This window comes from Artibeus jamaicensis, unplaced genomic scaffold (assembly GCF_021234435.1).
Source record: "Artibeus jamaicensis isolate MK-2021 breed Jamaican fruit bat unplaced genomic scaffold, CSHL_Jam_final contig_589, whole genome shotgun sequence".
NCBI classification, from domain to species: Eukaryota; Metazoa; Chordata; class Mammalia; order Chiroptera; family Phyllostomidae; genus Artibeus; species Artibeus jamaicensis.
In genome coordinates this window covers 379484-404284 of record NW_026521896.1, presented here as the reverse complement: position 1 = coordinate 404284, position 24801 = coordinate 379484, and the positions used below count along the sequence as shown (strand labels likewise).

The window sequence follows — 24801 nt, the reverse complement described above, 5'->3', positions numbered from 1 at the left end:
AAATTCAGCTGTAAGTATTAACATCATAGCTTTATCAGTAAGCAAATATTAAGCATATATTAGAAGACTTTTGCTATTAGAATTAGAATGTGAATGAATATTTAACTATATAGAATATATTTAGCCCTGGCTGGTATGGTTCAGTGGATTGAGTGCCAGTGCAGAACCAAAGGGTCACAGGTTCAATTCCTAGTCAGGGCACATGCCTACTTTGAGGACCAGGTCCCCAGTAGGGGGCACGCAGGAGGCAACCACACATTGAGGTTTTGCTCCCTTTCTTCTCCTCTCTCTAAAAATAAATAAATAAAATCTTAAAAAATACATTTAAAGCATGTAGGTAGGGATAGAGATAATGAACAATGGCCATGTTGGTGCCTGTGTGAACTAAAGTGAGAGCTGGGTAATGCAGGTCATATTTAATCATTTCTCCTTGAAATGTGAGGGTCCAGTGGTAGATCCTGCCCAGAGTTTTAGAACCAGTTGATATATCAAGTAGGAGTTGGCCATTTACTTTATGCCCCTAAATCTCCCATCTACAAGTTTCTCTACCATGAAAAATTTTGATCATTCAGATGGTATACCATTTCCTGAAATGAACAATTATTTATATACATGTTTTTATTCCTATCAAACAATGAATTTAAAGCTCACTTTTCTGTAAGATTTTTGTGTTCCCTAATTCTTAATTTGTTTTTCAATTCAAGTTCTTAGTGGAAAATATTTCATTTAACCCAGATTCTCATTTTGAAGAAAACTTTTGGATATCTGAGTGCATATAAATAGCTAGTACTGAAATGGTAATGTTGCCGAACAAGAGGTCTGAGGGAGAAGCAATACAATATTTGGCCCACCTAGGGATGCCCAAAACTGCTATAACAGGGGCCCCTCCCAAAAACAAAATGCTAAAATCTACTGGGCCCTTCTGTCTGCCGCCAATTGGAAAGACATCTCTTAATGCCAGAGATTTGTGAAAAGGAAACAAAATGTTTATTTAATGCTATTCAGGCCTAATGCCACTACTAAAATATCAAAGTCCTTTAGGGTATACACCTACACCCACACAGCGCTCCCTTCTCCCACTGTCCCAACTCCGGGTACCGTAAATGAGGAAAAGAGCACACGTCTGTATTGCAGGCTGGTGGCACCGTCAGCTGTGTCACTGTGCAGGATCTTGAGTTAATCCAAAGTACTGTGGTACCCTCTCATGGTCCACTGGCAAGAGTCCTTTGTACCCAGTTCCAATCAAAGTCTCTCTTGCTTTTCAGGCCCCGCGGCCAAAGGGGGCACCCCAAAGCCGCGTGGGCCTCTTCTACCAAAGCTGCAGGAGTCCACACTCCACCAAAAGCATGTGGCTGTCTTCTTCACCTGGCTGCAGGGATCTCCATTCTGGCAAAGCTGCGTGGTTTTTCCCTTTCACCTGGGAAAGAGGGGGTCCTCACCCTGCCAAAACCACGTGGCTCCCTCTTTCACTTCACCAAGAGGGAGTCCTCACTCTGCTGAAACCGCGTGGCTCTTTCTAACCTGGGCAGATATCCCCTCATGTCCTGGAGCCAGTCTTTTCCAAGCTCTCACACAGGCCTTCTCACTCAGGAGCGCAGCCCCTCATTCCATCCTGAGTCCAAGCCTTTCTCACTCAGGAGAGCAGCCCCTAGTTACATCCTCCTGAGTCCCAGTCCACTACCTTCTCCCTGCCTCCAAACTTGGCCACTGCTATTTAACATATCTATGAAACCAGTTAAGGTTATAGATATGTTAAATAATCATTCCAGAGGTTAGCTGCAAAACTGTTGCTATGCAAAATAGTTCTCAATGGCCCTGCTCCATTCATCCCTTCCCCCTGGGGGGGGGGGGGGTGGTGAGGACATCTTATATGTCTCTCCAATATTCCTATACACTTTGAATTCTGGACACTATTCCAAATCTTCCCCCCCCCCCCCGCCGCACCCTGTATCAGTAACACTTTAGCTTACTTTCAAAACTATTTTGTTGATTTCCTTTGTAATTCATTGTATCTCCATGAAAGACCTTCTGGTCTTTGATTCCTTAAGAGGCTCCCTCTGGTGGTTGCTTTTGGTAAAATACAGAGTTTTCTTTTGTTATTTCTTTCAAATTATGAAATACGTGCTTGTTGATACAGATGAAATCAAACAAGTGATTACTCCACCTTCAGGAAAATGAAATTGTTAGCAGTCAGTCAAGAATTTATTACATCTTTTGCTGCCAGGTTTTTTTTTCCAAATGAAGTATACTTTATTTAGATTTTTTTAACTGTCATACTTAAGCTATCCATTTTCTTTCAACAAATAACTTACTAAATACCTACTATGTGACAAACACTGCCTGGGCTCTGATAATTTCATCATGAGCAAGAAATACAGGGTCCCTGCTCCTAACTGATCTGACTTTGTAATGGGGACTAGGAGGAAAGAGCTACTAATAAGCATAAGAGTTAAGTTGAAAAACTGGCAAGTGTATGAAGGGAGTGAGAGTAAAATGATGTCATGTGATAGAGAATAACTGAGATAGAGATGGGTAAGGGAGGCTATTTTGGATGAGGAGATCAGTCATAAACGGCTGTTTTGAGGATGTGACATTTAAGAGGAGCTGGCCATGCAGAGAGCAGATGGGGAAATCATTCCAGGCAGAAGGAATGGCAGAGGCCTGAGGAACAGTCCAGCATGGCTGGGGAGATACAGTTGATGATGATGACGGCGGAGTGGGTGTTTGGGAGGGTGGGTAGGAGGCAATTTGTAGAACCCAGGACTTGCAAGGTCCCTAAGAGACTTGGGTTTTTATCTAAGAACAGGTAAATGGTTTTAAGCAAGTCTGAGGAATCTGTAAAGACAATAGGTTTAGCCTCTTAAAGGCACTGCTCTCAAGATCGATAAATAAAATAAAAGTGCTAACTTATTGGTTTTCAGGAAAAGAAATTATCATCATAGGAACTTTAGTACTCCTTTCTGCATGACCAGCAAATGCTCTCCTCGTGTGTGACAAAGCCAGATCGCAAAGCAGAAGTTGGCTTGGGAACACAGAGCAAGTGTTCCTAATTATAGCAATTTCAGGCTGAGGGAATTCGGTGCATGAACCTTGGCCAGGTCCACTGGCCAAGATTCTCTCCCAGGAGTTGAGGGGCTAGTGGGGTATGGTCAGAGTTGCCTTTTCCTGAAATTGGCCAGCTCACAGTCTCACAGATGTATTTCTCCAAAGTCATGTTAGAGAGTGCTGTTATCTTCTTAGGGTAGCTTCGGAAGTGTTGCTAAAATGGGAGCAGAGAATTGGGAAAGGATCTGAGGGGAATGTGGGGGGAAGAGAAGGTGGTTGGTGAGACTGGTTTGTTTGCCAAAGTGATTAACACAGGGGAGAGATCGGGTGATTGCATGAGAGAGAGGTCCTTGAGAAAGCCAGAGGATGGCCTACAGCATTGGGGAGGTCAACCTATGGTAAGAGCAGGGCCTGTGTTCTTCTGGGATGAGAGGGTTTTGCAGGGTGTGTGGGCAGGGGCACAGGTGAGGTGCTGGAATCATTGTGATGGGAGATGGAGTAGATCTCATGTTTATGTATTTCAGTTAAGTGACAGTTGAGATCAATGGAATGAGCAAGGTGGCAGGGATAGCAGAGCTTTGAGGAGAGACGGGGTGGGGGTGTGGAACAGTCATGTTGGAAAAGGAAAAAGTTAACTTATGGGAGGGTCATGTTTGTTGCTTACCCGAAATTTGCAGTGAATCCAGGTCACATACTGTGAGGGTTTTTTCCCCTCTGTTGACCCTCAGTTTCTTGAGTACAGGTAGGTGTGAAGTGCTATAGAGGAAGGGTGGGGCAGGGGTGTCACGGAAAGACTTTGGACAGGTGTAGATGTTGTACCAGACATCTTAGCAGGGTAGGGAAGAAAGGCAGGGCTAGAGCCAGTGTTGGACACTGAGAGGGCACTAGGAACTCTAAATTGTTAGAAATCTATGGATACTCCAGATCCTTTTGCTTCCCTCTCCTTTTTGCAGAGCAGCAATATTCAGTGTTAGCCCTGTCATTCTCTAAATGTTCTTATAATTACTAATTTTTATTCAGTGTAAAAGTACATAAAAATTGTAGCTTTTTGTATGAGGCCTGCTTGAAACACCTTTGTAGAGAAGTGCAGTCCAGACTAACTCAGCGTGGTCTGTGCCTAGGTGCCTGAAAGAAGACCCTGCTACCATGTCCCTGCTGCAAAGAAGCCTGGATCCCGAGAAGACCTTGGGTCTAGTGGATGTGCTGTACACGGCTGTGTTGGACCTCAGCCGCTGGAGGGCAGGGAGGTTGGTGTCCCTGCTGATCACTTGAATTGGTTTGCATTCAGGTCCACAGCAAGGGACAGTGTAACCACATGCAATTTAATGTGTGCTCATGTCACTGCTAGTATGTGAGTGCATAAGACGAGAAAGAAAAATTTTTGGTAACTTTATTTTGGAATAATTTCAAACTTACAGAAGACTTATAAGAATAGTCCAACGAATTGCTCTGCCCTTTACTCAGACTCTCCATTTTGTTAACATTTTTGCCTTCATTTGTTTTATCATTTGAGAATAAGTCTATCTAAAGGATTTTTAACCCAATTCATATTCTCTTTATGAACTAGGAGCAAAACAGTGTTTAGAAAATTTACTCATGTCCTGCATGAACTTTATTTATATGTGAAAGCAGCTGGCAGTTGCAAGATTATCTCTTTGTCATTTGTTAACCTTAGAATAGGTAGGGACCTTAAACATCTAGCCATGTGCCCTCTCCCTTTTCTTAACCCATGAACTCACAGAGGCCCAGAATAGTGTGGTGGTTTATCCATGGTTGCACCAGCCATCAGCCACCTAAGCTCCTACCCAGTGCCCTATCTCTAGGGCTCTCTTTCAGCCCTGGAAAATAATGCTCGGAAATCTTTGGAAGTAATAACCACATGTTCTTGGCACTGTCTATAAATTACTTCCTAGGACAACAGTGCTGCCTAGTGTCCCTGAGTCCTGCCCACCCACCCCTTTGTTGTGTAGCTTTGTCCATGGTCCCTCTGCTGGATCTGCCAGACTCAGTCTCTGTCCTCCAGGCACACTCAGGTCTCTGCCAGTTATGTCCCCGACTCTAGTCTAGCTGTGCTCTGCTTTCCTATTCTGCAGTGAGGGAGTTTTGCTCAAACTCCTCAGGCCAGAATCCTAATGTAGTTTTTACAGCACTATGTTGATTTCTTTGTAATAAATGTAGATAACAAGTACTTAAATTGTGTTCATGAAAACTCTCAGGTGTTCATTTATTTTTCTATAAAATAAGTGAACCTACTACCACCTAGTGAGGTCTTTTTTGTTCTTAAAGTCTTTCTAAGAGATCCATTTCATTGTCCAATTTGTAAATTTGTCTTTTTTTAAAATACATTTTTGTTTAAATAGGGAACAAGCTTTACCCTGCATTCAGATCCAGCTCCAAAGGGAGATCTGTGACTTTGGGAACCAAGCCGACCTGCCTTCTGGGAATGGAAACAAACCTTCAGGTGGTTTGCAGAAGACATTCTCCAAACTGACATCTCGGTTCACCAAGAAAGCTTCATGTACCAGCTCTAGCAGCAGCACAAATTATTCCATCCTAAATACACCTTCCAAAAATATCTTCATAGCTGGGTGTTCAGAAGAAAAAGCCAAAATGCCCAGTAATCTTGATTCAAGGTTACAAAGCATTTTGAACATTGGTAATTTCCCTAGAACTATAGACTCTTCACAGTCAGCTCAGAATTCCAATAATCAAATGGCCAATGGTTTTCTCATGGAGCGGCATGACAACTTTCTGCAAGGGGATGATGTCAAGGACGAGAAGGGTATGAACTTACCAACTGATCAAGAAATGCAGGAGGTTATAGATTTTCTCTCGGGCTTTAATATGGGCCAGTCACATCAGGGCTCCCCATTAGTGACAAGACGTAATTCTGCTGCTACAGCCATGGTGACTGAACAGAAGGCAGGAGCCATGCAGCCACAGCAGCCACCACTGCCCGTGCCCCCTCCACCACGGCCACCCCAGACTGGGACACACACACCTCTGACACCCCAGCCAGGCCTGGCACCTCAGCAGCAGTCCCCAAAGCAACAACAAGCCCAGGTCCAATACTACCAACACCTGCTCCAACCCATTGGACCACAACAGCCCCCGTCCCAGCCTCGGGCCCCTGGAAAATGGGTGCATGGCTCATCCCAGCAGCCAGCACAGCCTGTTGGAGCAGGTCTATCTCCTCTTGGCCAATGGCCTGGCATATCTGATCTCAGTTCTGACTTGTACAGCTTGGGTCTGGTGAGCAGCTATATGGATAATGTGATGTCAGAGGTTTTGGGACAGAAGCCACAGGGACCTAGAAATAATACCTGGCCAAACCGTGACCAAAGTGAAGGAGTCTTTGGAATGCTGGGAGAGATTCTGCCTTTTGATCCTGCAGGTATGTGAGCCCCACTTCCCACCTCAGGGTTTTAACATAAATGTAATCATTGAAGACTTCATAGGGCCACACTGCCACAGCCTTACTTGTAGGGAAAAGTGACTTTAGAGACGCTTGCTCACTGATTGATGGCAAATGTGGGGCAGATCCAGCAAGGAAGGAAGCAGTGAGAATGAGGCTGGGAAGGTAAGTAGAGCTCTTTTTCTCAATGTTACAGAGGACAGGATTGAAGCATAAGAAAAGTTACTTGAGTGGCTCAAAGTCCCATAGTGCAAGTGGGCCCCTATTTGGGCCCTCCCATTCATGGGAGCCAAGACAGCTGGCCTTTTGTGGGCTACTTTGTCTTGTTCTGTGATTCAGCTTTGCCTAAACTCTAGGACCTATGAAGGATGATAGGGTACCTTCTTACCTTCATAAAATACGGTTCTCCTGGCCTAGACAGTATGAAAATACCACCTGAGTTATCTTAGGAAATTAGAAAAAGAATTTAGAAACAAAACAAAAATAAATTAGGAGGCATTAATTAAGGATAAGAACCACAATTAACTAAATTTAAAAGAAAAACATAGTAAAAAGTATAAGTAAATCTCAAAGAAGGGTCTTTGGAGAACCAATAAAACAGATAAATCAATTTATTATAAACCTAAGAGAGAGCAAAGAGAAACAAGATTAGGAAAAAGGAAGGAGACATAACTACTATAGGTATAGGAGAGATTAAAAAAACTTTATGACATTACTACATGTGACTTGATGACAAAACATTTGAAAACTGAATGGAAAATGGATTCTTTCCTAGTAAAATATACATTAGCAAAATTGTACCAAGAAGTAGAAAACCTGCCTGTATCTATTTCAGTAGAAGAGATTGGGAAGGTAATTATGAAGCCAACATGATTTTTATCATAAACACTTTATGAGGAATTTACAAGGAGGAAATTATAGTGCATCTTACTTAATGAATATGGATGGATGTGAGAAAATCCAGCAGCGCATAAAAGAGTAGTGTGTTACTAAACCTGGTTTACTTGAGGGTGCAAGGCAGCTCAGGATAAGGAAACTTGCTACTGTCCAGTAATCTATTAGATCAGCCAGTTATGAGAAAAACTTACATAGCGATAGATGCCATGAAGACATTTAAAAGATAGCAGCAATGCTTAAAAAATAAATCCCTCAAAGTAAAACATGTTAAAAAGGAAATTCCTTGAATATATAAAAGACTACCAAAAACCAGTAGCAAATAGTACTTTGTACAGTAAAACAAAATTCCAGTTAAAATCAGATGGAGTGGCAGTGTCACTGCCAACAGCATGTAACTTTGTCTTGAACTTTCTAGCAAATACAGCAAGACAAAAAACAAGCGAAACAAGGTGTAAGCTTTATAAAAGGATAGATTATAAAGCACATCTCTTTGCCGGCAATAGAATTGGCAAAAAATAAAAATTAGAATGGCTCTGGCTGGTGTGGCTCAGTGGATTGACTGCGGGCCTGCGAACCACACGATCGAGGTTCGGTTCCGGTCAGGGCACATGCCTGGGTTGCGGGTCGGTTCCCTGCAGGCCGGATCCCAGCAGGGGATGCACGAGAGGCAACCATACATTGATGTTTCTCTCCCTCTCTCCTTCCCTTTCCCTCTAAAGATGGATAGGTAAAATCTTTTTAAAAAAAAATTAGAATGAATAAGCAAATCTGGTAAAGTGGGTAGATGCAAGGTAAATATATAGAAATTAATTAGTTTTTTCTCTAATCGAGCAAAGGGTATACAGAAATGGAAAATACACTTTACTCACAAGGAGAGCACTGTGAAATACTGTAAATAAGTATAGTAAATATTTACATAACCACCAGGTGAGTCCCTAATAAAACAACCCATCATTAACTGTTAAAGGGCAGAAATGTTTTATGTCTTATAAAAATTTCAAGCCACTGCTCATACTTTCTTGTTCTTGCTTTCCTTGGGTGGGTGGATGTGAAGAACCCTGTGCCCTGGGGCACAGGAACAGCAAACAGTTCCTACTGCTGTGGAGGAGCAAGCCCACCTTGGCACTTGCTGGACCAGGTGTGGCATATTTTCTTGATTGCCATAAACATCCTGTATGGGTTTTGATGGTCATGTAATTAAAACAAAGTATAGATGATATTTGGCAGAATTATATCACTGTTGATACTTGTTGAGGCTCAGACAGGCTTTATGTCCTTAGCCTGCGAATCCTACCAGCTTTTCCTTCTGGGTATTCCTTTCTAACCTTTTAAGTCTTTATTGGAGCTTTCTGTAGACCCTGCCCCAAGAGCACTCCACTGGACAGGCAGGCACACACAGGCCCTGGAGGCTTGGCTTGAGTCCTGGGATGACCTTGATTTCAGCCTCTACTGTCCAGTCCTGCAGGATGGCCTGGTTTCATGCAGTGCTCCCACGGTAGTGCCCTGAGAACAAGCTGACGATGGGATCGTGCTTTAGTGTCTTTCCCAACCTGAAGCTAAAATGTACACACTGTTGAGTCATACTCAGTTTGTAATCCATAGATATTTTTTCTGCCATAGCTTACTTGACTCTCTAAATACCTTCTGTGCTGTGTTTTTCTCCCACTTTTGCTTCCCTCCACATCCTTACTTAGCTCTGTCCAGTATGCTTCCAGCCATCTCTTAACATTTTCTGAAATTTCATGTTATTCTTTACCACTCTTACTATCTTCAGAGTAATGAGTAGGTTTCCACCCATTACCCAGGAAAATACTGGATCAGAGGTAGGCCCAAGTGGGAATGGCATATGTTCTCTATCTGACTGATCCTGATGCTTTGATAATTTCCAGGTTATCAGTTGGCTGAAGTCATCATCTGATTTTCCAAGTTGTTATATAAATAGCATTGGGGCTTAGAATTTTTGAAATATTTGTCTTTAATATTTAGTCATGGATAAAACACAGCTTTTGTGTTCTGTTTTTCTGTCTTCTGTTCACATTGAGCCTGCCTGTGTCCTGGGCGTCAGCCTTCCTGACAGTCCCTATGTGTACATCGTATGTGAACTTCAGATCTGTGTGCTGAAGGCCCCATCTCACCACTGCGGACTGCTAGGCACATCCTGCAGCCAACTCTGGGCCACAGGCCTGGCAGTTCCTCACCATTTTTCACTGTGCATGTGGCCAGCACATCCTCAGAAGGTAATAAAGGAAAAAAGGTAAATTTGGCTCCAAACCCTGTTAATCCTTTGTCTTAACACAGTGGGTTCAGACCCTGAGTTTGCACGCTACGTGGCTGGAGTGAGCCAGGCAATGCAGCAGAAGCGGCAGGTCCAACATGGTCGCCGCCCAGGCAACCCCCGGGGACACTGGCCACCCACGGACGATGCCCATAGGACCTGGCCTTTTCCAGAGTTCTTCACAGAAGGGTGAGTGTTGGGTGTGGCAGTAAAGCCGAGTTTGAGATCTGGGTGTTCCACAGGTGGCCTTTGTGCACCCTTATCAAGCAATTGAATTCTAAGCCTACATGTGAGAGTGACACATGGTCAGATCTTCAGGGGCCCAGTTTTGTGATTAACTGTAGGATGCCAGGTGGCATTGTGTCTCTGTAAATACGCCACTGGTGTAAAATTGATTTTCAAGACACACTCCTCTACCCCAGACAAGGATCTTATTTGATAGTATTCGTAAAGTAGTTGCATGTTTAACATAGTCTTTATGCTGAAATGAGCATAGCTGTGAATCCTGTGGGATTTATGAAATGTGACCCTTATAGCCTACAAAAGTCAACGGTCAATGGTTCAGTTCCAACATATGGGGAGAATTATGGATTTCCATCATTTAAGACAACTGGCTATTGATTTTGCACGTCTTTTATTGCCACCTGGTTGGTAAATCTGGACAGCTAAAGACCACTTCAACTTTGTTTGCTCTAAAACGAATTTCATATGTAAATCAGTCTTCTGAGAGGAATAAAGAAAGGGCAATGATGCAGATGTATTACAGTTGACCCTTGAACAACACAGGGGTTAGGAACATCAGCCCGCTGTGCATTTGAGAATCTGTGTATAGTTTAAGTCGACTCTCCATATGTATGGATTCCTAAGCATGGATTGAAAATACAGTTGGCCTTAAACAAGACAGGTTTGAACTGTGCAGATCCGCTTACATGCAGACCTGTTATAAGAGACAAGAAACCACTATTTGGTTGTGAGCTGAGTGCAGGGTAAAGACTGTTCTTTTACAGCTTGGGCAGGGGTTGGGGGATGGCCTCAGGCTGTCCAGCCAGTGTCCAGGCTGGCTAGAGGAGGCCTGGGACCACCTTCTCTCTTTGGCTTTCAGGGATGGTCTGCACAGTGGCTGGTCGGGTACTCAGGGAGACTCAGCCAGCTCGAGTGATGAGACGTCTTCTGCCAATGGAGACAGCTTGTTCTCCATGTTTTCAGGGCCTGACCTCGTTGCTGCTGTCAAGCAGAGAAGGTATGAAGAGATTCCTAAATCACAGGACAGAGGGGCACATGCATATGATCCACAGCTTATTCCTCTGGAAAGCTCAGGAGCCCCATTGTCCCCGGGCGGCCTTGTATGGGAAAGGCAGAGGGCTTTTTGTGGCAGTGTCTTGCTGAGGCCTCTCACCACATAGGCTTGTAGTCCAGGTGACTTAACATTAGGTTGAATTTTTGCTGGCAGAATAGGATCATGCTAGAAAAAAATGCCAATATGTCAGATAAGGGAGGGTTCTGAGACAGGGTCTGCTGATACTGGTCTGTGCCTTGGCAGCTCTTTGTGTGGGGGGAGCAGGACCATGACAACCCAGTTCTAATCAGGACTCACCAACAGGCTTTGTAGCCCCAAACAAAGACTTGGCCCAGACTGACCCTCAGTTGCTTTGTCAAAGGGGATCTGGATAAAATGACCTTTGAATGGTATTTCAAAGTTGAATAAAATAGCAATATGGTTTATTCAGATCTAGGAAGTTTTCAGAAGTAGTCACAAATTAAAATGGGCCCTGAAATAAGAGGAGAATTTTGTTACAAAGAAATAGAGAGACTTTGTAGGTGTGAGGAAGCTGAGGACCAAAGGTGGCAGTCTGAAGGATGTGGGCAGGCAGTAGCATGCAGGGCTGCGTGGGCATCAAGTCATGCTGTGGAGGGAAAAGGGAGGCCAGGTTACATGGCCTTTGTGTGACGGGGTCAGGCTTTGATGAATAAGTAGCGGGAAGTGGGTAGATGAAGAGGGAAGGGCACCTGAGTCAGGATGCATGGAGTAGTATCCAGTGTGACAGCAGCGACTGCTAATCAAGCTAGAGCGCTTTCTGAGTGCTGGGCCCTGGGTAAGCATTTATGTACAGTTGCTCACTCAGTTCTCACACCCACTATATTTATATTTATTAAATTTAAATTTATTTATATGCTAGGACTGCCGTAACAAGGTACCATAGACTAGTACTAAGTTTTTGTATTTAAACAACAAATATTTATTTTCTCACAGTTCTGGAAACTGGAAATCTAAGATTGACATGTCAGCAGGGCTGGTTTCCTTCAAGGCCTCTCTCCTTGGTTTGCAGATGGCCGTATTCTCCCTGTGTCCTCACATCACTGGCCCTCTGTGTGTGTGTGTGTGTGTGTGTGTGTGTGTGTGTGTGTGTGTGTGTGTGTGTCCTAATCTCTTTTTTTATAAGGACACCAGTTGTATCAGATTGGAACCCACCCTAATGACTCATTTTAACTTGTTTAAATGCCTTATCTCAGAATACACCCACAGTATGAGGTACTTACTGGGAGTTAGGAATTCAACATATGAATTGGGGGGGTCAACAGATGAATTGAGGAGGGGGTGACACAATTCAGCCCATAGCAACCACCTTATTATGTAAGTATTGTTTTACTCCCAATTCACAGGTGAAGAAACTGAGGCTCAGTTAAAATCATTTCATTCATCCATTCATTCATTCATTCATTGGCAACTATCCTATACCAGGGAGACATTGGTGATGTAGCAGCAAACAAAACAAAGTGCTCTTCCTTGTGGAACTTACATTCTATTGCAGGAAGGCAGATTTTTTTTTTTTAAGTCAGATTGGATTAGATGCTGTGAAGAAAAATAAAGCAGGGTGTGAGGGCAGAGATTGCAAGGGATAGGTAGATTTTCTGTTCAGAATGAGAGTCAGGGAGGCCTCTAGTGAGCAGAAAGCTGAACACAATGAGGGAGCAACTGATGAGACACTGGGAGAGAGAAGAATCAGGGATGATAGGCAAGTTTTTGTCCCAAGCATCATTCTGTGTGAAAGAGGACTCCATGAACCAAGACTGGGAGGACTGCAGGAGAAGCAAGGTGGAGCCAGGGGTGGAGTTTAAGACTTCTGTTTGAGACATGAGAAATTGTAAAGGCCGGTCAGACACCAAGAAGTCACCTGCAGCACCACCTCTGCAGAGACTGCTGTCCGCACGCAGGAAAGCTGACAGACTGACTGACCTGGCTCTAAGCCTACCACATCCTGCCCTTTTCATTCAACATTATAACAAATGTTTTCATGTCATTTGTGAAACTTAACAGCTTTTTAGTTTTTAGTCATATCCACTCTATGTGGTAAATAATAATCTGTTGAGTAAATTAGCAAAAGGCCAGAGCTGGTGGACTCAGGGCAGCTAATACAGCCAGTGCCTGTCCTCATGCCTAGCACCCCTACCCTGCCTGACCCCACCCCAGCCGTGCGATGGCTTGCAGGAGTGCAACACTTGGTGGTGACTCACCTTATGCCCCTGCACACTGTGTATCCAAGCGCCTACCCCTAGTGTACGACCAGTTTCCCAGATGCCAGGGCCAAGTGGATAGGGTGCCCCCTGGAGGTAAGCTGGGCAGGAGGCAGGATGCAGGATGCCAATCAGCCACTACACTGAGCTCTTGGTTCTTTCAGGAAACACAGCAGTGGAGAGCAGGAGACCAGCATGCTGTCCTCACCGCCTCTTCTTACCACAGTGGAGGATGTGAATCAGGTATTGTGGGCACTACTCTGGCCACAGAGGGTTGGCTCTGTGGGATAGAGACCATGAGCAGGATTCCGAAGCTGAAGTTTCAAAAGGACCTCAAAGAAATGATGGGTTCTTGCTTGTGGTGAACTACTATTTTCCCCATGATTCTGTCTCAGTGATTAGCCAGCTCGGCTGACTCAGAACCACATGTAGAGGAAGCTCTGGGACTATGCTGTTCAACAGGATAGCCACTAGCCACATGCAGCTGTTGGAAATGAAATTAAATATAAAAATTGAGTTCCTCAACTGCACTAGCATACCTGGGGAGTGGCTACTGTACTGAACATTGTGGGCAGAACATTTCTGTCACTACAAGCTCTGTGGGCCAGTGCTGTTCCAGGGCTGGGGGAGAGGGAGAGTCGGACCAGAGACTGGGGAGGTGGGAAGGATGATAAATTGCCAGAATGCCACTAAGAACCTTCTTCTGTCTCTCAGGATAACAAAACCAAAACGTGGCCACCCAAAGCACCCTGGCAACACCCTTCTGCACTGCCCAGCACACTGCCTAGCCCAAGTACACCGCTCTATGCAGTCGCCAGCCCTGGCAGCCAGTGGAACGACACCTTGCAGATGCTGCAGTCCCCGGTGTGGGCTGCGACCAGTGATTGCAGCGCCACCTCCTTCACCTATGTGCAGACCCCACCGCAGCCCCCACCCCCACCAGCACACAAGGCAGCACCCAAGGGCTTCAAAGCCTTCCCTGGGAAGGCTGAGCGCAGGCCAGCCTACTTGCCCCAGTACTGACCAGGCCAGCCTGCCTACCTGCCCAAAGCTGTTGGGGCCAATGTTCTCATCCCAGGGCTGACTGACTGGCACCATCCCCCCAGAGGACCAGTGCACCCCTGTCCCAGGCAGGGATCCTTGGGGATGGGGGTGGTTGGCAGCTCCAAGTCTTTAAGGCCTTGCTTCTCAAACTTTGGAAGCATCAGACCCCTGGAGGGCCAGCTGCAGACAGGTCTCTGACCCTCCTCAGGGAAATGCTGGGATCTTTGAGCTTAGTAAGCACTTCGGGTGATTCTGATGCAGTTGGGTCATAGGCCACACTCTGAGAACACGGCTGTCATGTTTGTAGACCCACTTTGTTTGCCACAGAGGCACCAGGCCTGACGACCAACTGCAGAACTGACCATTCTGCTGAAACCTTCCCCCTCCTAACATACTGAGTGATGACCACACTAGTCACTGTATTTTGTAGCTATTTTTCATGTAGGTTTTTAGTTAAAACATCTCCATAAAATGCATTGAAGTTTTTAAAATAACAAATATAGTAGCTGGAGGTTTGTTCAACACTATTTTTATTTAAGCATATACAAAATGGGCAACATAGAATATTTGTGATCAGAAGCAATCACCTGGGTTTTCTGTGCGTGTGGGTAGTCCTTCACCACCCCAGCAGCCCCAGGGGTTGCAGCCTGTATCAGATTTACAAAAGCAACATCACAAAACTGTTGGAGGTGCATTCCTGGTGGTGGTGCACAGAGAGGAGTCCGCTGGCTGCTGTCTGTGCAAGACAGACGTGCACCTGTCGCTCTCAGGTCCTGCCACAGACACTGATGGCCAGAGGCTTTGGCTCCGCTTCACGTGTGGCGTGTGGGCAGGGGGCTGCACAGAGACACCGGGTGTAAAACTGCAGTAACTTTTGTGAGCTGGCTCAAGACAAACCAATTAAGATGTAGCTAGGAATTAATTTAAAGTATTTTCTTTAAAAAAACCCACCTCATTTTTAGTTAACATGTGCCATTATATAGATAACATCCTGTGGATTTAGGGATATTTTCCAGCCAGAATGGATCCAGAAGAATTGAATGGTGCTTAAATTGAGAAATAATAATAAATACATCTATATAGAATAGCTACCCCACTGTATATTAATCGAGGTTACAGAAGTTCTTTATATAAAACTTATTTAAATTTTTCATATTTCATCTTTGAAAAAGTCTAATTGAGAAAAATCCATAATATTTTCTGGTATGAAAGTTTGACAGTATTAATATTTTTTTTATATTTTCTTAAATCATTAAACCATTTTAATATATGTTAACTACTAACAAATGGTTTATTCTTTCTAACTCCATATAACCTTTTCCAGCAAAGATTGTAATAACACATTTATGTTCTCATTTTTCTACAGATATAAGTAAATTTATATTTAAAAATACCAAAAAAGAAAATATATATATATGTACGTATACACACTAAGTATAGAGGGCCCTTAGGGTGTGTGAGCCCAGCCATCTGACTTTCTGGTACTGTGTTGCCAGGCTCTTTCCAGGCCTCGGGTGTTGTCTTGTGCTGTGTGGAGATGCCATTGCTGCCTGTACTTAACGATCCTTTCACCGTGGATTCTGAACATTCACCTCACCATGTTTACAGAGAACTATTTTGTACATAGACTTTTTTAGGCACGTGCTTTGCACCAACCCTGCGTGGCTCTTGTCTGTGTTAGCTGTCACAGTGTGTGCACTAATCTCTGTTGAAATTGTTTGTAGCTGTTCGACTTGTAAGGTAGTTTCCTATTTCCTTCGGTAATGTGTCCAGAGTACCCCGTATTTCGAGTTCTGTTAAACTGAAGTACCCTTGTTGTAATAGTGCCTCCCCAAGGCCTCTCCCTGGTAAGAGGTCAGTCCTTGATGCCCCAGCACAGCTGACATCAACATTGCTGATTGTCTCATTTAAGTCTGTTTTTCTTAAGACATTTGTAATTTACATCTCCATGGGCTGTGAGACTATGTAAAGCTGTTTGTGTGGTTTCCTGGTAGGTGCTGTGTTCTCAGCACCGCCTTGCTCTGAACACTGGTAATTCCAGGTGCTGCATTTGGCAGAGGAGTCTCTCCTAAGTGCATGTGTGCGTGTGAGTGAGTGTGTCCTTTGCGTGGCCGGGCATGGCTGCCTTGCTCAGGCATCAACAGGACATTGTGTGAATAGTTAACGCTTCCAAACTGGAACTCTACATTTTGTATCTTACTTTTAAAGCTCCTATAAGTAAATTAACTATTGGCTTTATTAAAAATATACATTTAATAATATATTTTGTGTGTCTGTTTAAAATGAACTGTGCAACAGACACGTCAAAAGCCCTGCCTGACTGATTACTTTGAAAAGCTGTCCCTGAGTTGGTTTTTATCAGCCTGTCATTTGACTCCGAGACCTTGAAAGGTAAAGACCCCTGAGGGTATAGGATGAACTGGGGTGGGTGAGCAGGAAGCAAGACAGCCTACCACACCTCTCCTACTGGCTTCCCTAAGGCCAACACTGAGGCCCCTGTGCAGGCAGAGCCAGTGTCTTCACCTAGAAGGATGTGAGCTCTCCCCATGGGTTGTGGTCTGTCAACACCCACACTCTACTGAGCGTGTGCTATCAGCTGCCCAGGCAGCCCTTCCAAGACAGACCCAGGGATGAGGTCTCCCACCATTCCGCCAATGACCCTGTATCTGGCAGACACCCTACCTCAAAGGGACAAGGAAGACTAGTCTCACTGGATGACCATCCTGCTAACCAGAAGAATAGACTGTACACTGGGACCACAGGTAGAGTCTGTAGTTACAAAGGAATTTCAACCCATTTTCATTTACAACAAGACAGCACTTGATTTAAACTTTTTTTCATGAACTTTGGAAAACAGTATGTGAGCAGTAATGTATAATCTAAGTACCACTCACACTTCTTTCTGCTGAGATTCCCAGAAGCTGAACATGTGGACCTGCACCAGAGGACAAGGTTGCTTAGTAACAGCTATGTTGCATGAGTGTGTTAAGGAAAGTTCATATTAAAAGCTAGCTGGAAAAACACATTCATCCAAGCACATTCCTATTTAACATGACTACCCAGTGCCAATTCACCACAGTGGTGAGAATAGGAGTCTTGTAGCCCTGGCATGGGCTGGATGGGTGGGGATGGATGCAGAACAGATGTTACATCTGAGTCCCTAGAGGGTCCTTGGAGGCCTCAGCCCAGCTGAGAAATAGAGGGAGACACAGGGCCGGTGAGATCCTTGTGAGGCTGTGATGGGGGACCCCAGAGAAGGGAGGAGAAGTGTCCAGCTATAGAAGTGTAGCTAAAATGCTGAATGTCTGCCATGGCCTTGGGAGGGGATGGCCCTCTCTGCTGTGGCTCTTGTTGTGATCTGCTTCCTGATCTGGAGAGAATGAGGAAATACACTATTCTGATGGCCAGCTCCTTAACTGCCTAAAAGCCCTGCATGTAGACAGTATGCCTAGCAGACTCCCAACCATGTGCCTAGGAGTAAGGAAACTCCAGATGCAAGATCCTGGAAGTAACACATAGCTAGCCTTGTGCTTCCACAAGGGTAGACTGGCTGGGCCCAGGCTTGTGTGCATCTCTGAAGGGACTGGATATGGCTTTTATTGGAAATGAGTTGGGGATGTGGGCTGAAAAGGAAGGATTGTTTCAGGAGTGTCATGTTCATTTCAAAGTTTATTTATGTCACCTAGGAGCCAAAGCTGCCAAGGACATACAGTCTCTGTCCTAAAACTCAGTCTTTTAAGGGAGACAACCCTGTCTTTCCATCAAATGTCCATCCACCCGGTTTCTTGGGCAGAAATCCTAGAAAACAGTTTTGATTTTCTTTAGTCTCATTCAATTAATCAGGAAGTCCTATAAGTGTAACTTTACATGCATTTAAATTCTACCGTGCTCTTATATGTCCATTGCCATCAACCTTGCCCTCACCCGGTTCCTGCTTTCCCTCTTTGGCCTCAGGTTTTCCTTACACCCCTACTACCTCCACATCACCTGGCTTCGTGGGGTGCCCCCCTGCCTGTTGCTCCCTGGACTACTCCCTGCTCAAAGCCTCCATCAGTTCCCTTGGGCCAGGGCCCTAGCCTCTACCGGGCTTTGTTTTTCATTACAGCAATTAGCACTCCCCTGGAACCATGGATTTGCATTTATTTGTCCCTCACCAGAACCAAGGCTTCTTGAGAGGAAGGAGCAAGTCATTCATGGCCCCATGTCCAGACTGCAAAACAGCAGGAAGTGACTCCGCACAAGCCAGATAAAAAGGAGGTGTTGCTGGCGCCAGAGGCAAAATTGTAACATGGAGCAAAAAAGTAGAGCTAGACTTAAGATGAAATTGTCTCTCATTTGAGACTAAAATACATGATGACCAGAGTGTGTACTAGGACCGCAAGGCCAGAATGACATTAGGAATTGTGGATAGGACTCTGTAGCCCTTTCGTAAGTATATATATTTATTTATTCTTGTAGAAGCCCACGCCAATGTGCTGCAGGGAAGTTTTTAAAACCTAACAATGAATTCACACAGGAAACCTGGGCCGACATCCCAACATTCCAAAGCATCGCGGTTACGCAAGACGAACTCCGCATCCCCCGAGGCCGCTGATGCCCCCAAGCGTATCACACCTCACAAGCGCTCGTCCATCCCCACGCGTAGTAAGCGCACGTGCGCACATACTCCCATCCCAAACGTGCGGACTGAGGCATTTACTGGAGTGCGATTTGGCAGCCTAGCTCGCAACTGGGCTGGGGACATGCGCACAAGTGCGTTCCGGACGTGCGAGCCCACACGCTGACGCGTGCGCACCCCCGCCCCTCACCTGCCCGGCTCCCGCCTCCCTGAAGTGTAGAGACGTGCGCAACGCCCCTCGCGAGAGTGGGTGCCCTGGCTCTCGCCTGTTTACTGTGACTCAGCATCCCCAGTGGTGCACCTATTCGGAACGGGAATGACTCAATCGGGGTGGATCCCATCGCGCTCGCCGGACATCCGCGGGCTTCTTCAACTCACACTGCAAAACCACCTCCCCTTCAGCTCCTCGCCCTCCGCCGCCACCTCACCCGGTGATCCCTTGGTCTCCAGGTCCTGCCTGTGTCCAGTAACCCTAAATTAAGGGCTAACTTACCTAAATGCCGATGCCTCGGTTTCCCCATCTGTACAACAAGGCTCTTGTTTGAAACATTGCCCACCACAGGCTTAGCAAGCTCTAATTTCTTAAATAATCGGTGGAAGCCAATTGGTTTTCCAAGACTGTGCTAGGCTCTGAAATTAATCCTTATCGAGAGTTAAGATTGTCCCTTGATTTCCTAATTTGCCCCTGCTTTCAGGTCCATCCTACCATCCACTCCTCTCTCCAGGACCAGACCTGCTGAAGAGAGGTGAAGGTGGCTGGAGCTGAAGCAAGGTCTCTTGAACTTTGTGAACTAGTTTCCCCTCCCCCCACCCCCCACCCCCATGTGGTTAGTAAACTCCTGGTCGGGGCACCTAAGACCGTTCGGAGCTTCACTGCCCTCAGGATTCCTGGGATCCTGAACTCCAAACTCTGAGGTTTTCAGACCTGGCTTTGCACAGTATGTGATGCTGATTGTGGTGATGGTGGTAGAAAACAGTAGGTTTCACTTTTGTCAGAATATGATTACCTCACTGATATTTTTGCAAGCTACAGATCGCACTCCACTTTCCAAGATTTGATCAGAGGTGCCACCCTCACACTCAAGTCAATGACTGATCACTCTCTCACATACTGCACCTTCCTTGGTGGGTTTCTCCTTACTTCCCTACACAGATGCCATGACCTGTGGCAAGGGGAGCAGTGTTGATGCAGTGGCCGGATTCTCCTACCTCTCTGCCTTTGCCAGGCTGTTGTTCTTTTTGTTTGAGATGCCATTCTTGGCCATTTCCACTTGTCAGTCAGAGCCCTAATTGATGTTAAAATTGGGATGATGGGGAATGGCACCCAGGACAGGGTTTCGTTTTATTTTTTTTTAAGATTTTCTTTGTTTTTAGAGAGAGGGAAGGGAGAAAGAGAGGGGAGAAACAATGTGTAGTTGTGTCTTGTGCTCCTCCTACCAGGGACCTAGCCTGCAACCCAGATATGTGTCATCGAACCTGTGACCCTTGGCTTCACAGTCCGCCACTCAGTCCACTGAGCCACACAGCTAGGGCAGACGGACAGGGTTGGATTAAGAACAGAGCTCAGTAATCAGGCAACTGTGGTTTAACTTTCTACTTAGTAGCAGAGTGGCTGTTTTCAGATTTCTTAACCCGTCTGTTGAATGGGGAGGACAAAAAGGGCTGCTTTGAAGGTTGCATAGGAAAAAATTTAGCACAGAGCTCTTGCACAGAGTAAACTGGCAGGAATAGTAACCATGTCAGCTCAAAACACGGCACCACTGAGAGAAATCACTGATTCATGTACCAGCTGCAGACAGAGGTGGCTCAGCCCAGAAACTTGGGCCCTGTGAGGTTCACTCTGGCATCTCTTAGGGGGTCATTCTCTCCATTGTTTTCTTTTTTTTAACATTTTTTAAATTGATTATGCCATTACATTTGTTCTATTCCCCCTGTTCCCCTCGCCCCTGCACACCCCTCCCCCACCATTCCCCCCCTTTAGTTCATGAACATGTGTCTCAAGTTCTTTAGATTCTGTATTTCCCCTACTATTCTTACCCTCCCCCTATCTATTTTCTATCTACTGTCTATGCTATTTATTTTCTGTACCTTCTCCCCCCTTCACCTTCTCCCACTCCCCTGTTGCTAATTCTCCATGAGATCTTCATTTCTATGGTTCACTCCTCATCTAGCTGTCCTCTTAGTTTGCTTTTGTTTTAGGTGTGGTTGTTGATAACTGTGAGTTTCCTGTCCTTTCACTGTTCATCTTTTTTATCTTCTTTTTCTTAGGTAAGTCCCTTTAACAGTTCATATAATAAGGGCTTGGTGATGATGAACTCCTTGAATTTGGTCTTATCTGAGAAGCACTTTATCTGTCCTTCCATTCTAAATGAAAACTTTGCTGGATAGAGCAATCTTGGATGTAGGTCTTTGGTTTTCATGACTTGAAATACCTCTTTCCAGCCCCTTCTTGCCTGTAAGGTCTCTTTTGAGAAATCCGCTGACAGTCTGATGGGAACTCCTTTGTAGGTGACAGTCCCCTTATCTCTTGCTGCTTCTAGGATTCTCTACTTAATTTTAATCTTGGCTAATGCAATGATGATGTGCCTTGGTGTGTTCCTTTTTGGGTCCAACTTCTTTGGGACTCTCTGAGCTTCCTGGATTTCCTGAAAGTCTATTTCCTTTGCCAGAATGGGGAAGTTCTCTTTTATTATTTGTTCAAATAAGGTTTCCACTCGTGACTGTTCCTCTTCCCCTTCTGGTACCCCTATAATTCGAATGTTGGAACGTTTAAAGATGTCCTGGAGGTTCCTAAGCTTCTCCTCATTTTTTTGAATTCTTGTTTCTTCATTCTTTTCTGTTTGGTCATTTTTTCCTTCCTTCTGGTCTATTCCCTTGATTTGAGTCCCAGTCTCCTTTCCATTACTATTGGTTTCCTGTGCATTACCATTCATTTCAATTAGTTTAGCCTTCATATGTTTCTCTAATTTGTGACTAAAATCAGCCAGTTCTGTGAGGATCCTGATCACCAGTGTTTTGAACTGTGCATCTGAAAGTTTGGCTATTTCTTCATCACTTAGATTTGTTGGCTCTGGGTTCTGAGTTGTTCTTGAGCCATTTTTGGTCTGTTCGAGCCCGTTAAGAATGAGGAGCAGAGCCTTAGTTGTTTACCAGGGCGGGGCCACCCAGGTCTCTGGTTTGTGATGCTATATGTGGGGGTGGGGTCAGAGAGGGAGCAATGGCAGTCCTCTCTGCTCGCCCAGTCCGTCCCACCGCTCGCCCCCGCCTGTTTATCTGAGCAGAAATATGCGAGCCCGCCACCCTGCAACATGCGGTCTCAATGCTCGCCTCTTCACTGGTTTATCTGCACGCAAATGCTCTACCAACCGCAGACAGCCAGCCGCGCCTCTTCCCTGTGTCCACCTGTAGCTAGCCCGCACCTGGTATCCACGCCTTAGGCTGCTAGCGCACCACCCGGTCAGGGATCTTTTTGGCCAAACCAAGAACTGCTGGCTTCGCCCCTCTTACCAGTTTAGCTGAGCATTTCGTTGTTTTCGGACTCCATATTGTCGATTTTCTGTGTGGTTTGATTGCGTTTATTATTGTTAAAACTCTTTTGTTTTTAGATTTGGTTGTGCACGGACGCAAGGTATTTCCACCTACACCTCCATCTTGGCGGAAGTCCTCCATTGTTTTCCTTAACACCAGGGATTGAACCTCAGGAAAAAGGCAACTTGAACTACATACATCTGGGAGTTATGCCGTGGCTAGGTTGTTCAGTTGCTTGGAGCGTCATCCTGCACATCCATAGGTCATAAGTTTGATTCCCAGTCAAGGCACATACCTGAGTGGTACATTTGATCCCTGGTCGGATCCCCAATCGGGGCACATACAAGAGGCAACCAACCAATTGATGTTTCTGTCTGAAATCAATGTTTCTCTCTGTCTCTTTTTCTCTCTAAAATCAATAAACAGCTCTAACTGGTGTGGCTCAGTGGGTTGGGCGTTATCCCACAAAACGAAAGGACATTGGTTCAATTCCCAGTCAGGGCACATGCCTGGGTTTCAAGCCAGGTCCTGGTTGGGGGCATGCAAGAGGGAACCAACCGATTGATAATTCTCTCACACATTGATGTTTCTCACCTCTCTTTCCCCCTCACTTCTCTTTCTCCAAAAATAAATAAATAAAATCTTTAAAAAATAAAATCAATAAACATCCTCAAGTGAGGATTAAAAAAAAAAAAAAGCTGGGAGTTTTGCCCTGGCTGATGTGGCTCAGTGGATTGAGCCTAGGGGTCACCAGTGGGATTCCCAGTGAGAGCACATGCTTGGGTCATAGGCCAGATCCTCAGTAGGGGCAAGCAAGAGGCAACCAATTGATGTATCCCTTGCACATTAATATTTCCCTCCCTTTCTCCTGCCTCCCCCCCTCTAAAAATAAAGTCCTTAAAAAATAAAAATAAATAAAATCTTTAAAAAATACAAATTAAAAGAAGCTGGGAGTTTCTGGGGCTGTCACCAGGGTCATAGAAAAAGACCTTGTTTGGCTGACTTAGGTCATGTGTTCATCTCTGATGCAATCAAGGAGTCAGGGGAAGAAACACAAGGGTGGAGGTAATGATTTTGGACAAAGACAAGTGATGTGCATCACAGTCACCAAAAACAGCCTACTAGGAAAAGGAGTCGGTGTGTTGGGCTAGAAGTCATTCAAGGAGTCATAAGGCAAGTAGATGATCTGCAGTGGCTACTGAGACTGGCTGTCCTATTGGATGAAGTTCTGTTCTGAAACAGATTTAGGGCTGGGAGTGCTGCTCTGTGCAGACAAGTAAAGCTGGCTTGGGTAGGAAACTCTGGTTGGATGTTTCTCATGCACTCTAGCAGAACAGATGCTACTGAGTGCTGTCACAGTTGTGCTGGATATGGGAAGCTCAGTTACATCTGAGAGTCAATAGCTGATCCAAAACTCCTCTCAGTAAATAAGGGTCATGTGGACAAGGCTGTTCCCTGCAAAGTCCTGTGACCACTCATTTCTTCAGTTTTTAACACCTCTCTATTTTTCTTCTTCATGTTTAGGACCCCAGATCATTCTGGGCAAGGTAAGAAAAGACATTTGCAGAGGCCAAAGGTGGCACCAACCACAGGGAGCTAGGAGGTGGGCGGGAAGAAGATCTACACTTGGGACTGCAGCAGAACAGGGCACACTCCTCGACTGCTGGCTTTTCTGGGGGAACCAGCAGTGAAGAAGCTCAACTTGAGTGCCCAGTTTTGGGACCCCTTTTCCTCTCTGATTATATTTACTCCCTCTCAAACTCTCACCTGCAGGGCGTAATTCAAATGTTCTCTATTCACTGATGACTCCCAAGTTCTTCCTCAAGCTGGAACCTTTTCTCCCCTGCACCCCAAACATAAACACTCAGCACCTCCACATAGATGTCAGATAGGTTTTGAAAATTCAACATGTCCGAAACTAAGGTTATGATCTTTCCCCCCAAACCTGCATCTCTGCAAGCTGTAATGGAAATTCCATTTTTCCAGGAATTCAGTTAGAAAACTGGTTGTCTCCCTTGATCAATTGCTCTCTCTTACCAGGAAATGGGTAGTTCTTCACTCACAATATGTCCAGATCACCATGCCTGACCCCTACTGTCTTGCCCCAAGCCATCTATGTTCCTGGCCAGCATTATTGCAGTGGTTTTTGATCTGTTGTCCTTCCTTCCTCTCCTGCTGAGTTGTAGGTCTGATCCTTTGTAAAACATGTGGGATGATGACCCTTCTCTGCTGTAAACACTCCAATGCTTTCCCATCTCTCTCAGAATAAAAACTCAAGTTCTCATAATGACTTTCAAGGTGTGTGCAATCATGTTGCCTTCCTTCTCTCCTTCTCTCCACTCTAGTCAGCTTGCCTCCTTCTGCTTGTGAAATATCTAAGCATGCTGCTTATGGGAATTCTGCAGTCGTTCTTCCCTTTGCCTGGGCACTTTCCCCCAAATATCCCATTGGTTCACTTTCTCACCG

The 24801-nt window shown here is 45.2% G+C and overlaps 1 protein-coding gene across 4 annotated transcripts in view; it reads left to right on the top strand.

Moving 5' to 3' along the window:
* GARRE1 (granule associated Rac and RHOG effector 1) overlaps positions 1-16450 on the top strand; it is an 88039-nt gene extending 71589 nt beyond the window's left edge. For 3 of the 4 annotated variants that reach the window (XM_053670549.1, XM_037137064.2, XM_053670550.1), the window contains 6 exons: positions 4167-4292; positions 5406-6439; positions 9656-9821; positions 10735-10872; positions 13310-13388; positions 13860-16450. In XM_053670549.1, coding sequence (XP_053526524.1) covers positions 4167-4292; positions 5406-6439; positions 9656-9821; positions 10735-10872; positions 13310-13388; positions 13860-14168 — 1852 coding nt within the window. In that variant the 3' untranslated portion in view covers positions 14169-16450. The remainder of the gene's footprint in view (positions 1-4166; positions 4293-5405; positions 6440-9655; positions 9822-10734; positions 10873-13309; positions 13389-13859) is intronic. The other variant, XM_053670551.1, reaches the window with a different exon arrangement.
* Positions 16451-24801: the final 8351 nt, after the last annotated feature.